This window comes from Salvelinus alpinus, chromosome 31, assembly GCF_045679555.1.
Source record: "Salvelinus alpinus chromosome 31, SLU_Salpinus.1, whole genome shotgun sequence".
Lineage (NCBI taxonomy): Eukaryota > Metazoa > Chordata > Actinopteri > Salmoniformes > Salmonidae > Salvelinus > Salvelinus alpinus.
The window spans coordinates 34,083,128-34,098,990 of record NC_092116.1 but is presented as its reverse complement, the minus strand read 5'-3'; the positions used below and the strand labels follow the sequence as shown (position 1 = coordinate 34,098,990).

The window sequence follows — 15,863 nt, the reverse complement described above, 5'->3', positions numbered from 1 at the left end:
AACTGATGTGTTCATTTCACATGTGATTTAAAAACGTTGGAAATGTTTTTATTTATTTATTTCACCTTTATTTAACCAGGTAGGCAAATTGAGAACACGTTCTCATTTACAATTGCGACCTGGCCAAGATAAAGCAAAGCAGTTCGACACATACAACAACACATAGTTACACATGGAGTAAAACAAACATATAGTCAATAATACAGTGAAAAATAAGTCTATATACAATGTGAGCAAGTGAGGTGAGATAAGGGAGGTGAAGGCAAATAAAATATATTAATAAATAAAAATATAAAAAAGGCCATGGTGGCGAAGTAAATACAATATAGCAAGTAAAAAAAACACTGGAATGGTTGGTTTACAGTGGAAGAAGGTGCAAAGTAGAGATAGAAATAATGGGGTGCAAAGGAGCAAAATAAATAAATACAGTAGGTAAAGAGGTAGTTGTTTGGGATAAATTATAGATGGGCTATGTACAGGTGCAGTAATCTATGAGCTGCTCTGACAGCTGGTGCTTAAAGCTAGTGAGGGAGATAAGTGTTTCCAGTTTCAGAGATTTTTGTAGTTCGTTCCAGTCATTGGCAGCAGAGAACTGGAAGGAGAGGCGGCCAAAGGAAGAATTGGTTTTGGGGGTGACCAGAGAGATATACCTGCTGGAGCGCGTGCTACATGTAGGTGCTGCTATGGTGACCAGCGAGCTGAGATAAGGGGGGACTTTACCTAGCAGGGTTTTGTAGATGACCTGGAGCCAGTGGGTTTGGCGACGAGTGTGAAGCGAGGGCCAGCCAACGAGAGCGTACAGGTCACAGTGGTGGGTAGTATATGGGGCTTTGGTGACAAAACGGATGGCACTGTGATAGACTGCATCCAATTTATTGAGTAGGGTTTTGGAGGCTATTTTGTAAATGACATCACCGAAGTCGAGGATTGGTAGGATGGTCAGTTTTACAAGGGTATGTTTGGCAGCATGAGTGAAGGATGCTTTGTTGCGGAATAGGAAGCCGATTCTAGATTTAACTTTGGATTGGAGATGTTTGATGTGAGTCTGGAAGGAGAGTTTACAGTCTAACCAGACACCTAGGTATTTGTAGTTGTCTACATATTCTAAGTCAGAGCCGTCCAGAGTAGTGATGTTGGACAGGCGGGCAGGTGCAGGCAGCGATCGGTTGAAGAGCATGCATTTAGTTTTACTTGTATTTAAGAGCAATTGGAGGCCACGGAAGGAGAGTTGTATGGCATTGAAGCTCGCCTGGAGGGTTGTTAACACAGTGTCAAAAGAAGGGCCAGAAGTATACAGAATAGTGTCGTCTGCGTAGAGGTGGATCAGAGACTCACCAGCAGCAAGAGCGACATCATTGATGTATACAGAGAAGAGAGTCGGTCCAAGAATTGAACCCTGTGGCACCCCCATAGAGACTGCCAGAGGTCCGGACAACAGACCCTCCGATTTGACACACTGAACTCGATCAGAGAAGTAGTTGGTGAACCAGGCGAGGCAATCATTAGAGAAACCAAGGCTGTCGAGTCTGCCGATGAGGATGTGGTGATTGACAGAGTCAAAAGCCTTGGCCAGGTCAATGAATATGGCTGCACAGTACTGTTTCCTATCGATAGCGGTTAAGATATCGTTTATGACCTTGAGCGTGGCTGAGGTGCACCCATGACCAGCTCTGAAACCAGATTGCATAGCGGAGAAGGTATGGTGGAATTCGAGATGGTCGGTAATCTGTTTGTTGACTTGGCTTTCGAAGACCTTAGAAAGGCAGGGTAGGATAGATATAGGTCTGTAGCTGTTTGGGTCAAGAGTGTCCCCCCCTTTGAAGAGGGGGATAACCGCAGCTGCTTTCCAATCTTTGGGAATCTCAGACGACACGAAAGAGAGGTTGAAAAGGTTGGTAATAGGGGTGGCAACAATTTCAGCAGATAGTTTTAGAAAGAAAGGGTCCAGATTATCTAGCCCGGCTGATTTGTAAGGGTCCAGATTTTGCAGCTCTTTCAGAACATCAGCTGACTGTATTTGGGAGAAAGAGAAATGGGGAAGGCGTGGGCGAGTAGCAGAGGGGAGGGCAGTGCTGTTGACCGGGGTAGGGGTAGCCAGGTGGAAAGCATGGCCAGCCGTAGCAAAAATGCTTGTTGAAATTCTCAATTATAGTGGATTTGTCGGTGGTGACAGTGTTTCCTATCTTCAGTGCAGTTGGAAGCTGGGTGGAGGTGTTCTTATTCTCCATGGACTTTACAGTGTCCCAGAACTTTTTTGAGTTTGTGTTGCAGGAAGCAAATTTCTGCTTGAAAAAGCTAGCCTTGGCTTTTCTAACTGCCTGTGTATACTGGTTTCTAGCTTCCCTGAAAAGTTGCATATCACGGGGGCTGTTCGATGCTAATGCAGAACGCCATAGGATGTTTTTCTGTTGGTTAAGGGCAGTCAGATCAGGAGAGAACCAAGGGCTATATCTGTTCCTGGTTCTAAATTTCTTGAATGGGGCATGCTTATTCAAGATGGTGAGGAAGGCATTTAAAAAAAATATCCAGGCATCCTCTACTGACGGGATGAGATCAATATCCTTCCAGGATACCTCGGCCAGGTCGATTAGAAAGGCCTGCTCGCTGAAGTGTTTCAGGGAGCGTTTGACAGTGATGAGTGGAGGTCGTTTGATCGCTGACCCATTACGGATACAGGCAATGAGGCAGTGATCGCTGAGATCTTGGTTGAAAACAGCAGAGGTGTATTTGGAGGGCAAGTTGGTTAGGATGATATCTATGAGGGTGCCCGTGTTTACGGCTTTGGGGTGGTACCTGGTAGGTTAATTGATAATTTGTGTGAGATTGAGGGCATCAAGCTTAGATTGTAGGATGGCTGGGGTGTTAAGCATGTCCCAGTTTAGGTCACCTAGCAGCACGAGCTCTGAAGATAGATGGGGGACAATCAGTTCACACATGGTGTCCAGAGCACAGCTGGGGGCAGAGGGTGGTCTATAGCAGGCAGCAACAGTGAGAGACTTGTTTTTAGAGAGGTAGATTTTTAAAAGTAGAAGTTCAAATTGTTTGGGAACAGACCTGGATAGTAAAACAGAACTCTGCAGGCTATCCTTGCAGTAGATTGCAACACCGCCCCCTTTGGCCGAAATGCAGCTAACCAGCTGTACTCTGTTCAATCTAGGCATGTTAGCCAGCCAAGTTATTTGTACATTATTACATGATCAGTCAATACAGATGGAGATATAGTTGTTTCATCTTACCGCCCAAAGGCATTGCATGCAGCCGTCTATATTCGTATTCCCCGTGGACCGGTTCGTACGTGAAAACATTCTGCTGCAAGGCGTCGATTTTCTACAGAACTCGATTTAATATCGAAGGCGGATAAAAACGGAAAGATATGCCTACTTTATGAAACACCGTTTTCCACCACCACGAGTGTATAGCTGATTACATACAATGCCTACAACTTGATCAAGCCTATGAATATGCAAAACTGTTTACAAAACCATTGCACATTAATAAAGGTAGTTGGAGGTTCTCAGCAACTTGAACCAACACTGACATTTGAGCAGTGAGGTTAATTCCCCCCCTTATGTTTCTGCTCTGTTCTCCTCAGGTTGAAGCACATCCCACCCCATCACCCAGACAGATGTAAAGAAGTTGGGAACCTCCGGTCCAACAGGAACATCACCCTCTCCCAGGAGGTTAGTCGGGAGTTTAATCAGCAGCATCACTGTGGTTAGATGGAAGTAGATCCACACATTGTTCTCTATCATGCAGAATTGTCCGCTCATTATAACTCATAAAGCTCATTGTAAAATACAGATGTGGGTGATTTCTGTCCCAGGGTACTGCACTGTGGACACGTTATCTTTCCTGCCAGCCCAGCACAAACACCTTGTTCAACTATTCATGGTCCTCAATGTAGATCACAATTAGTTGAATGAGGTCAGAAAGGGTCTGGAACAAAGAATACGTAACTGTCATGAGCCTTCATGTACCCAACAAGCTTCCGAGTGTTGGAGGTTCATCTCCTTGATGTCCCTCACTTGGGGATGACTTATTTTGTTCAATGGACTGTGTTCCAAGGGTTCATGCACAGATACAGGAAACCAATAAGAGTTTATATTATTAAAAAGGACCAGTGCTGACGTCTCCCCACGGTTCTGGTTTGGAGGCTTGGACAGGATGCAGTTCATCTGTCTAATTCCCTGCGAGGAGAAACACAATCATGGTGGTATCCTGGGAGGTCTACCCCGGGGGTTGGTGATAGAGGGGAGGTACGTGCCGTGACGTTGGCTCCCTCTGCTGGGAGAACCCGGAATGGACACGCTGATGGCAGCAATTAGGGGAGAGTACCAACCAGCCGTGCAGGCCGCCTAAATGGAGCGCTGCGGGGGAGGAAAAGAGAGGAGGGCGAGAAGCTCCCGGGGAACGGAACCGAACCGAGGCGGCCCTGAAGAAGGACCTAAGTTATGTTATGTTTATTTTATGATGTCAAGTAAAGGTGTTTTCTGATAGGGAGGTTCTGTCTCTGTGCACACAAACACAACACGGTTTTTCCACATAATGTATTAATTTAATATATATTCCAGTTTGATATCCATGCATATAATTAATTTGGACATGTTCTCCTTTATAATATGCCAGGGTTTGTTTCGTATCCAACACATTTATCTTACATTGTGATGAAGCAGTGTTGTAGGACTCCTGTTCCGTCTCCAGACCACATAATGAGTGTCTTGGTGTTGGATACATTTGCTTCCATCTGTCCAAGAGTGTTTCTCATCCATTCTCGTCTAATTCTAACTCATTCAGGATATTGGAATATTTTGGAAGGTGAAGATTGACAGTCGACTCCTGATACTTTGTATAAGTGAAAACTCTCTGAAGTGAACTAAATTTGTTTTTCTAGTCACAATTCAATAACATTCTCCTGATAACTGCATTTCCTGGTTTAGTGCAAGCCAGTGTTGTAGTACTCGGAGTCCAGTATCGAGACCACAATTTGAGTGTCTCGGTCTTGACTCGGCGTCGGACAGTGAGGACTCATAATTTTAAAACTCCTAATTATCATCTTCCATTCTATCAAGCGCATAAAACCGCTTTGCCAAATATAGACACTCCTTTTTGAAACATATCTTAAGTCTGGATTGTGAAATTGTGACTTTTTGTGTGAGTTAAACGTATGAACTTTAAAACAAGTTTTAATGTCTGACTGATGTTTCTGCAGCTTGAAGATATAAATGCCCAACGTGACATGGAGGTAGATTATAAAGGTGTAAGAGTCAACGTGACATGGAGGTAGATTATAAAGGTGTAAGAGTCAACGTGACATGGAGGTAGATTATAAAGGTGTAAGAGTCGACCACCAGGCTGCGGATGCAGACTACGATAAAACAACATGGATATGGACAGAGGTCACCTTTTCCCATGTTAGTACATGATGATGATACCAAGAAGTCCACGTTCACCCTGACAAACGCCGTTCCCCACAGGAAAGATCCTTCAACCGAGGCAGATGGTGTAAAATGGAGAGTCAGAGAAGCTCTTGTGAAGAACTGTAAGGATGCTAACGACCAGACAACAGTCTATGGTGACTGGAGCAGTTCTCAACAACATCAACAACGATCTGAACAACAGAGTCCCAGATCTCCTGTGGACAGCCTGAATAACATGCTGAACCATCATTATGGTGGGGGTGTCCAGTCCACCCCTAACCCTACCACTACCCCCTAACCCTACCATTAACCCCTAACCCTACCACTAACCCCTAAACCCTAACCCTACAACTAACCCTACCTCTACCCCCTACCCCCTACCACTAACCCCTAACCCTACCACTACCCCCTAACCCTACCACTAACCCCTAACCCTACCACTAACCCCTAACCCTACCACTAACCCCTAACCCTACCACTAACCCTACCACTAACCCCTAACCCTACCACTACCCCCTAACCCTACCACTAACCCCTAACCCTACCACTAACCCCTAACCCTACCACTAACCCCTAACCCTACCACTAACCCCTACTCCCTACCACTAACCCCTAACCCTACCACTACCCCCTACTCCCTACCACTAACCCCTAACCCTACCACTAACCCATAACCCTACCCCTAACCCTACCACTAACCCCTAACCCTACCACTAACCCCTACTCCCTACCACTAACCCCGACCACTACCCCCTAACCCTACCACTAACCCCTAACCCTACCACTACCCCCTAACCCTACCACTAACCCCTAACCCTACCACTAACCCCTACTCCCTACCACTAAACCCTAACCCCTAACCCTACCACTAACCCCTAACCCTACCACTACCCCTAACCCTACCACTAACCCCTAACCCTACCACTACCCCCTACTCCCTACCCCCTAACCCTACCACTAACCCCTAACCCTACCACTAACCCCTAACCCTACCACTAACCCCTACCACTAACCCCTAACCCTACCACTAACCCCTAACCCTACCACTAACCCCTAACCCTACCACTAACCCCTAACCCTACCACTAACCCCTAACCCTACCACTAACCCTACCACTACCCCCTAACCCTACCACTAACCCCTAACCCTACCACTAACCCCTAACCCTACCACTAACCCCTAACCCTACCACTAACCCCTAACCCTACCACTAACCCTACCACTAACCCCTAACCCTACCACTAACCCATAACCCCCCAGATCAGTGTCCAAAAGGTGATATTCCGAGAGCGCTTCTCCTCAAGGATGGGGATGTACGTGATCATTGTGTCTATGATGATGACTGTGTCTCTGTTGGGGTCAAAGGTTATTACCTACCTGTTGTATTTGTTTCTGTGCTGGTGATGATGATGTAGTGACATAACCACCAGGAACCTGTGACATCATCAGGTCAAGCAGGTAATAATGGACCTGGTTTAGTCTGACCTGAGATACACGCTGTGATCAACATTCACTATTAATGACAATACTTTCTGAACTATCAGCACAGTAGACTACTGACCTGACCTGCTTTAGTAGACTACTGACCTGACCTGCTTTAGTAGACTACTGCACTGACCTGCTTTAGTAGACTACTGACCTGACCTGCTTTAGTAGACTTCTGACCTGCTGTAGTAGACTACTGACCTGACCTGCTTTAGTAGACTACTGCACTGACCTGCTTTAGTAGACTACTGACCTGACCTGCTTTAGTAGACTTCTGACCTGCTGTAGTAGACTACTGACCTGACCTGCTTTAGTAGACTACTGACCTGACCTGCTGTAGTAGACAGCTGTATTAGTTGTAAACAAACATTGTATACCCTCAAAACATGGTTAAAACTATAATTTTGATATCATGGATTGTCAGTCATTGCATCAGAAGCTCTGTCTATGAATTTGAGAGTGTTTACATTTCTCCAGCCCTTATCCCTCAGCTGTTAACCCAAACAGTGACGGGGTGAGACAATGTGTTATTGTTTGAGCTGCATATTGCCCCTGTATACTGTAGGTAGTCTAGAGGTTAGAACGTTGTGACAGTAACTGATAGGTTGCTTGTTCTAGTCCCTGAGAAGGCAAGGTGGAAACATCTGCCGTTCTGCCCTTGAGCAAGGCATTTAAACCCCAACAACAGTTACTGTTCCCTGGGTGCCGTGGATGTTGATTAAGGCCGTCCCCCCACCTCTCTGATTCAGAGGGCTTGGGTTAGATGTGGAAAACACATTTGGGATGAATTCCTTCAACTGACTAGGTTTCCCTTATTTCCCTTATCGGTATGTCAGGTTCTGTTTGTTTTATCACTGTAACTATATTTTCTAAATGTGATCAATCTTCTTCTTGGAAGGAATAAAATATCTGTAATAAAGCATTTGAAAGTCTGTTTTTTTGTACGTATGGCTTGTAAATTTAGCCAAGTGATTCCCATATGAGACAATTCAACATTCGAGAAATGTATTTTAGCTAAAAATAGTGATTATTGAAAGCCCTCTTTGAGTTGTCAGTTATTCCAAAGATGGTTTAGTATTGTTTTGCACGGTGTTTATTCTATACAAGAGCAAGGTAATGTTGATTAGTTAGTCTTTACTTCAGCATAACTCTGTAGTACGCATACAGCTCCATTCAGCGCGTAGTAAGTCATGCCTAACTTGGCTCACTAGTACTATATAGTATCACACTCAGATACACAGAACAGCAGCGCCATCTAGTGGCGACATCTCGCAACAAGTATAAAGATGTATAGAAACTGTCCAATAGAAATCCCCGATCACACTTCTAGGCGATGTCATGGCAACGTTGGCTAGCTAAGTTAATGCGCAGAAAACAACATTGATTCAAACAGTTTGAGCCCTGTGGGGCATGTGAAGGCTATCAAATCAAAGGCAAAGGCACAAATTAAATGTATTTACCTTTATTTAATTAAAATAATTAAAGAGCAGCAGTAAATAACAAGAGCAGCATAGAAAGGGGACAATGCAAATAGTCTGGGTAGCTATTTGATTAGATGTTCAGGAGTCTTATGGCTTGGGGGTAGAAGCTGTTTAGACGCCTCTTGGACCTAAACTTGGTGCTCCGGTACCGCTTGCCATGTGGTAGCAGAACGAACAGTCTATGACTGGGGTGGCTGGAGTCTTTGACAATTTGTAGGGCCTTCCTCTGACACTGTCTGGCATAGAGGTCCTGGACGGCAGGAAACCTGGACCGTACACACATCCCTCTGTTGTGCCTTGAGGTCGGAGGCCAAGTAGTTGCCATACCAGGCAGTGATGCAACCCGTCAGGATGCTCTCGATGGTGCAGCTGTAGAACATTTTGAGGACCTGGGGACCCACGCCAAATATGTTCAGTCTCCTGAGGGGGAATAGGCTTTGTCTTGCCCTCTTCACGACTGTCTTGGTGTGTTTGGACCATGATAGTTTGTTGGAGATGTGAACATCAAGGAACTTGAAGCTCTCAACCTGCTCCACTACAGCCCTGTCGATGAGAATGGGGGCGTGCTCGGTCCTCCTTTTCCTATAGTCCACAATCATCTCCTTTGTCTTGATCATGTTGGGGGAGAGGTTGTTATCCTGGCACCACCCGGTCAGGTCTCTGACCTCCTCCCTATAGGCTGTCTCATCGTTGATGGTGATCAGGCCTACCACTGTTGTGTCATCAGCAAACGTAATGATGGGGTTGGAGTTGTGCCTGGCCGTGCAGTCATGAGTGAACAGGAGGTGACTGAGCACACACCCCTGAGGCGCCCCGTGTTGAGGATCAGCGTGGCGGATGTGTTGTTACCTACCCTTACCACCTGGGGGCGGCCCGTCAGGAAGTCCAGGATCCAGTTGCGGTGGGAGGTGTTTAGTCCCATGGTCCTAAGCTTATTGAGGATCTTTGAGGGCCCTATGGAGTTGAACGCCGAGCTGTAGTCAACAAACAGCATTATCACACAGGTGTTCATTTTGTCCAGGTGGGAAATGGCATAAATAATACAATGGTCATAAAGTGTACAACACAAGCAGAGAAGAAGTCTAAGAACATTGGAATCATTGTGAATGCAGCTGAACGTTTTTGGGGGTCTTCCTGATTTCCTCGGTGCAAGAAATCCTGTCGGTGAATGTAGCCCCATCACAGGCCCCTGAGCCGGTGTAGGGATGTATTTTGGACTGGACTGTGATTGAAGACGTATGATGTTTTTTTTAGTTGACGTGTTTTATTTTGTATGATATCGTTTTACCTCTTATCTGGAATATTTTGTTTACGTTTCTTTTTTAATACCTCGTCCAGCTGGTGGCGGTAATGCACCTTAACATTGGATGTCAACCGCCGTTAAACTCCATCGAAGAAGAAGACACTTTCCCTTCATCGGATCATTGTTTAAATCACAAGGAGAGTTACAGAGGAAGTATCTTTAATAAGGTTGGATGAAATGGATTGTAATCTTATTGCTACATCTGTGAAGTTGTAAGAAGAATGGAAAAGTGAATTGAAAACATTATACAGTTCTATCTCTGCAGTCATCTACCTATGATACCCGTAGCATTGGTTTGGTATCGGTAACTACCGGTACAATCAGCGGCCACTTGTCTGCATTTTCAATAGTATTTTTACAATCGTAGCTATTTTAATGCATACTATCGCTTATATTCGTGCTTTGTTGTATGGTGTAAGACGTCTGTGAAGTTGTGAAATAGTGTTTACGTGATGCAGGCTACAGTTCAGTAACTTTAACATGCTACTGTACAGTAGTTTATTTTCGGTTCCAGTGTATAACAGTTTTATTCAACATGTATCAGTCATGGATTAGCTAATACATGTATTATGTTATCTAGTTTAATGGTGTGATAATCGGGATATTTGCCTTGCATTTCAATCTACACATGAATATGGTTCTGCAATGTATTGCAATGTTAGGTAGGCTACTCAATTCCCTTGGCATTCTGCAAGCATGAATATTTTACAATAATGGAAGATATGCATTGTGTTAATCTTACTATTTGTCCATGTATTGAATGCTACACAGCTTTCCATAAATGCAGTGTGGACTTTTTACAGATGAAACCCCTTCCATTATGACACTCCCTTCCTGTATCTGTCATAAAGGCCTATGCATTCTTTGTCCTTTAGTTACACAACTAAATCTAGTATCTGTCACGTACCTTTCATGCTGTAGATCTGCTGTCATGGTGCTGAGAATGCTTAGTACTGTATCTGTCACTTATGTATTCTCTGTATGTATTAGGTATGAACCCTTGGACATACAGGTACCTCCAGCGCTCCCTCCTGCCTCACGTTCGGCCCCTGTCCTTGGTGATCTACCCCAGACCCCCTGGTATCCACCCCAGGCTTCTGAACTTGCCCCAGTGGGGTGAAGACCAGAAGAGGGTGATGTCCTTCCTGCCTCTCTCTCTCTCTCCCTTAAATGCAGCTGGTGATTCCAGAGAGCCGGCGGGCATCTCTCAACAAGAAGCAGCAGTGGATTGACCGGATGCTGTTTACCAGGAGCCTCCTACAGAGCTCACAGTTCATCACTGTCCTTTCCCCAGTGGGGTGAAGACCAGAAGAGGGTCCTTCCTGCCTCAGAATGTGCTGGGGTGAGTTTTTCCATAATAAATGAGAAGCTTAGAAATTGTAATTTTAATATTTTCTTCTCTCATGATCTATTAATACCTCAGGATGCCACTGGGTAAACATTATCTAACTGATTAACTTTTCTGTGATGATATGTGGAAGAAGATGTGTCTGAAGTAAACAGAGGAACTGGTCTAGAGTTAGTCCTGTCTGGTATAATTAGTGGTCAAGACTGGACAAGGAGGGTTGGATAAACTCCTCTGTATGAAGATGAGTCCTGTCTGGTATAATTAGTGTTCAAGACTGGACAAGGAGGGTTGGATAAACTCCTCTGTATGTGGAACAGGTGTGACTATTTATCATGTGTAACAATCGAACATCCCTATTGGCTGTGTGTTCCACATTCTTCAGTAGAACCATAAGCATCAGGAGGTGAGTCACATTTTATTTGTTACAGCAGTTTCCACGGAAGAATACAGAGGAGTTTTTGCAAATCAACCCTTTCTGTTTTGACACATGAAGGAGGAGTCTCTGAAAACCTATTTAAAGCAGTCTGTCCTGACTCAGCTCAACAGTCTCCAGTCTACCAACTGGTCTCTGTAATAACTATTCAAATCAGTCTGTCCTGACTCAGATCAATAGTCTCCAGTCTACCAACTGGTCTCTGTTATAACTATTTAAAGCAGTCTGTCCTGACTCAGATCAACAGTCTCCAGTCTACCAACTGGTCTCTGAAATAACTATTTAAAGCAGTCTGTCCTGACTCAGATCAACAGTCTCCAGTCTACCAACTGGTCTCTGTAACTTCATCTTTGTCTCTGTGGTGTACAGTCTTCAGGTGATGATGGGGGTATTGAATCATCTCTCTACTCTCCTCCTTCTCTCTCTCCTTCCTCCTGCTCTCTCTCATGTAGTGAAGAAGTTCAGTGATGTTCCAGAGTGCACAGAGTTCTTCCTGAATGGGTCAACTCCAAATCTCCCAGGTATTTTGGTTAATGGGACAGTCCCGGACCAGAACCGCTACAAGCCGATCTGCCAGTTGTTTAAATACATGAAGCAAAAGGTTGTTTACAACACCTACAGGTTTGCAACTCTCTACGACACGACCAACAGGATCCCTGTGTTCTCAGCCTACACCTTCACTGGGGTTGGATCGAGTGGGAAAAGACCAGTTACATGGATGATTGAACCTCAGGTAATTTAAACATCTTTTCAAATCGACATTTAATGCCAAAGTTGAACTATAACCTTCAATAGACAATTACTACTGTCTGTCTAGCAAGATTACATGTCAATTACTACTGTTTGTCTAGCCAGATTACATGTCTGTTACTACTGTCTGTCTAGCAAGATTACATGTCTATTACTACTGTCTGTTCTAGCAAGATTACATATCTGTTTCGTTCCTTAAAGGGATAGTTTCCTAAATAAAAAACAGATACCTTATTTACATAAGTATTCAGACCCTGGTTTTGCTTTATCATTATGTGGTATTGTGTGTAGATTGATGAGGGAAAAAACTATTTAATTCATTTTAGAACAAGGCTGTAACGTAACAAAATGTGGAAAAAGGCAAAGGGTCTGAATACTTTCAGAATGCACTGTAATGTACAGGTCTGATATACAGGTCTGATATACAGGTCTAATGTACAGGTCTAATGTACAGGTCTAATATACAGGTCAGTCCAGTATAACTGCATGAATAATGAATGAATGATGAATATTGTTCCTACAGCTGGACGGAGGAGAAGAACCAGTTATGATTCTGGAGAAACAAGGAGTCACTTATACACACCAGGCTGTCAATCAGGATTATGATATAGATGGTAAAAACAAGAAGGTGAACAAAGGTCACATGTTTCCAAAATCTTTTGCTCACCAACCTGTTATTCAGAGCTCCACCTTTACCCTGACAAACGCTGTTCCTCAAGTAAAGACATTTAATGGAGGTAGCTGGGGAACGATGGAGTGTAATGTTAGAAAGATTCTCCTGAAGCAGTGTCTAGATAATAACGTTATCAAGGCCTATGTGGTGACTGGAGCAGTGCCCAGTAAGAGCAACAACAACAAACTGAACAACCGAGTGAACATCCCAGATATCATGTGGACAGCCTACTGCTGTTACAACAGTGTGAAGAAAGAGTGGATGGCTAAAGCACACTGGGGTGTGAACCAAGAGGAACCGAACAAACAAGTATTGGATCCCCATCCCTTGTCAGATCTGTATGACATGTTGAAGCAGCATTACCCAGGTGGTGATGTCCAGGTTTTCGCAGATCAGTGTCCAAGAGGTTCTTCTCAGAAAGAGAGAGAGAAGAGCAGAGAGAGGGAGGTAGGAAGTGGGGATGTTAGCAGGAAAGGGTTAATGGAATGTGATGAGGATTGTAAATGTGTCTCTTTGTAGGTGACACAGATCATTACCTGTCCCAGAGCTTGGTCCAGTGGCAACACAGACAACTATAAAATACATTCTTCCATGCGAGACCAGGGTTCAAGTCCTGAGTCAAATCTTTCAATTCTGTCCTTACTTCTACTTTCACTGCTATGTCTATAAATCACATGAAAGGGAATGAAATTCTGTAGAAAATAAAGTTTAATTGATTTATGATATAAAGACATTACTGTTGTTAATACATGGGCCAACAGTATGTCAGGCTCTGACTGCCATGTAACTGTTACCATGGAGATACTATTATATGTTCTGAATGTAATTCTATCACTGTTACCATAGAGATACTATTATATGTTCTGAATGTAATTCTATCACTGTTACCATAGAGATACTATTATATGTTCTGAATGTAATTCTATCACTGTTACCATAGAGATACTGTTATATGTTCTGAATGTAATTCTATCACTGTTACCATAGAGATACTATTATATGTTCTGAATGTAATTCTATCACTGTTACCATAGAGATACTGTTATATGTTCTGAATGTAATTCTATCACTGTTACCATAGAGATACTATTATATGTTCTGAATGTAATTCTATCACTGTTACCATAGAGATACTATTATATGTTCTGAATGTCATTCTATCACTGTTACCATAGAGATACTATTATATGTTCTGAATGTCATTCTATCACTGTTACCATAGAGATACTATTATATGTTCTGAATGTCATTCTATCACTGTTACCATAGAGATACTATTATATGTTCTGAATGTAATTCTATCACTGTTACCATAGAGATACTATTATATGTTCTGAATGTAATTCTATCACTGTTACCATAGATATACTATTATATGTTCTGAATGTAATTCTATCACTGTTACCATAGAGATACTATTATATGTTCTGAATGTCATTCTATCACTGTTACCATAGAGATACTATTATATGTTCTGAATGTAATTCTATCACTGTTACCATAGAGATACTATTATATGTTCTGAATGTAATTCTATCACTGTTACCATAGAGATACTATTATATGTTCTGAATGTAATTCTATCACTGTATGTATCCATCTTCTTCCCATCTGAAAGAATAAACATCTATAATGAATGAAGCCTGTGAGAGTCTGGTGTTTTGTTCTCATACTGTTTAAATGTAACCAAGTGACTCCAAAATGTTCCATTTAAATACTAAACCACGTTATTTCAGCTAAAAATATAAATGATTGAACGTACTATTTTAGTTTTCAGTTATTCATTCAAACTTTGCCATAACTATGTGTCCAACCAGTCCAGCATACCAGCTAGCTACCATGTCTCTAAACATACCTGGAGCTGGTCAAGAAGCTACCATGTCTCAAAACATACCTGGAGCTGGTCAAGAAGCTACCATGTCTCTAAACATACCTGGAGCTGGTCAAGAAGCTACCATGTCTCTAAACATACCTGGAGCTGGTCAAGAAGCTACCATGTCTCGAGGCCTCCCAGGTGGCGCAGTGGTCTAGGGCACTGCAGCGCGAGCTGTGCCACCAGAGACTGGGTTTGCGCCCAGTCAAATGGCTTGACGTTCATATCATAACATTTGTGAAAACACAGTCATTTACCATATATATAAAATACATATTTTGTTTTGGATGAATTTACCTTTGCCCAGATTACTTTTATGGATTATTTGGCTTGAAGACCATTGCGATGCGTTTTTGCCCATTGAAGACTATTCAGAAAGACTACTAAAACTACAAGGCTACTTCCTGGAAAATGACGTGTCACTTTCGTAGTGAATAGAAAAAGAGAGCGAGAGATGCAGAGAGAGAGGGAGGCAGAGAGAGAGAGAGAGGCAGAGAAACAGACTGAGAGGCAGAGAGAGACAGAGAGAGGCAGAGAGAGAGAGAGAGAGAGGCAGAGAGAGGGAGGCAGAGAGAGAGAGGCAGAGAAACAGACTGAGAGGCAGAGAGCGAGGGAGGCAGAGAGAGAGAGACAGAGAGAGAGAGAGGCAGAGAGCAAGGGAGGCAGAGAGAGAGAGAGGCAGAGAGAGAGACAGAGAGAGAGGCAGAGAGCGAGGGAGGCAGAGAGAGAGCGAGAGAGAGAGAGACAGAGAGAGAGAGAGGCAGAGAGCGAGGGAGGCAGAGAGAGAGATATGCCATATATTCATTTGAGACAGTTTCACACAGCAAGAAAATGATCCAGCAGCAACAGGAAATTATAATTGTTTATGTTGTTTATAATTAATGGACATTTTTTGTAGGTGTTGTTAAAAAATAGTTTGGTCAAAAACAGTGTGACATTTTTAAAGAAAAAAATAAAAACCTTAGGAGCCTTTTTAACCTGGAATACATTACAAATTAGCATTTCATTCTGTGCAGGAAAATTCCTACAACAACAGGATGATCAAATTAAGATACGGCTCCTGTAGGTTTCACAGCAGTATTTCGTTCCAAGCAGGTTAT

At 43.3% G+C, this 15,863-nt stretch overlaps 1 protein-coding gene across 2 annotated transcripts; it reads left to right on the top strand.

Moving 5' to 3' along the window:
• Positions 1-9,692: 9,692 nt before the first annotated feature.
• Positions 9,693-14,531, top strand: LOC139561370 (endonuclease domain-containing 1 protein-like). 2 transcript variants are annotated; one of them, XM_071378406.1, is made up of 4 exons: positions 9,693-9,853; positions 10,677-11,028; positions 11,920-12,200; positions 12,741-14,531. In XM_071378406.1, the coding sequence occupies exons 2-4, from the start codon at positions 11,019-11,021 to the stop codon at positions 13,407-13,409; spliced, it is 960 nt and encodes a 319-aa protein (XP_071234507.1). In that variant the 5' UTR covers positions 9,693-9,853; positions 10,677-11,018; the 3' UTR covers positions 13,410-14,531. The 2 variants fall into 2 exon arrangements, with proteins under 2 accessions (XP_071234507.1, XP_071234506.1); XM_071378405.1 differs by having other exon boundaries at positions 9,693-11,028.
• Positions 14,532-15,863: the final 1,332 nt, after the last annotated feature.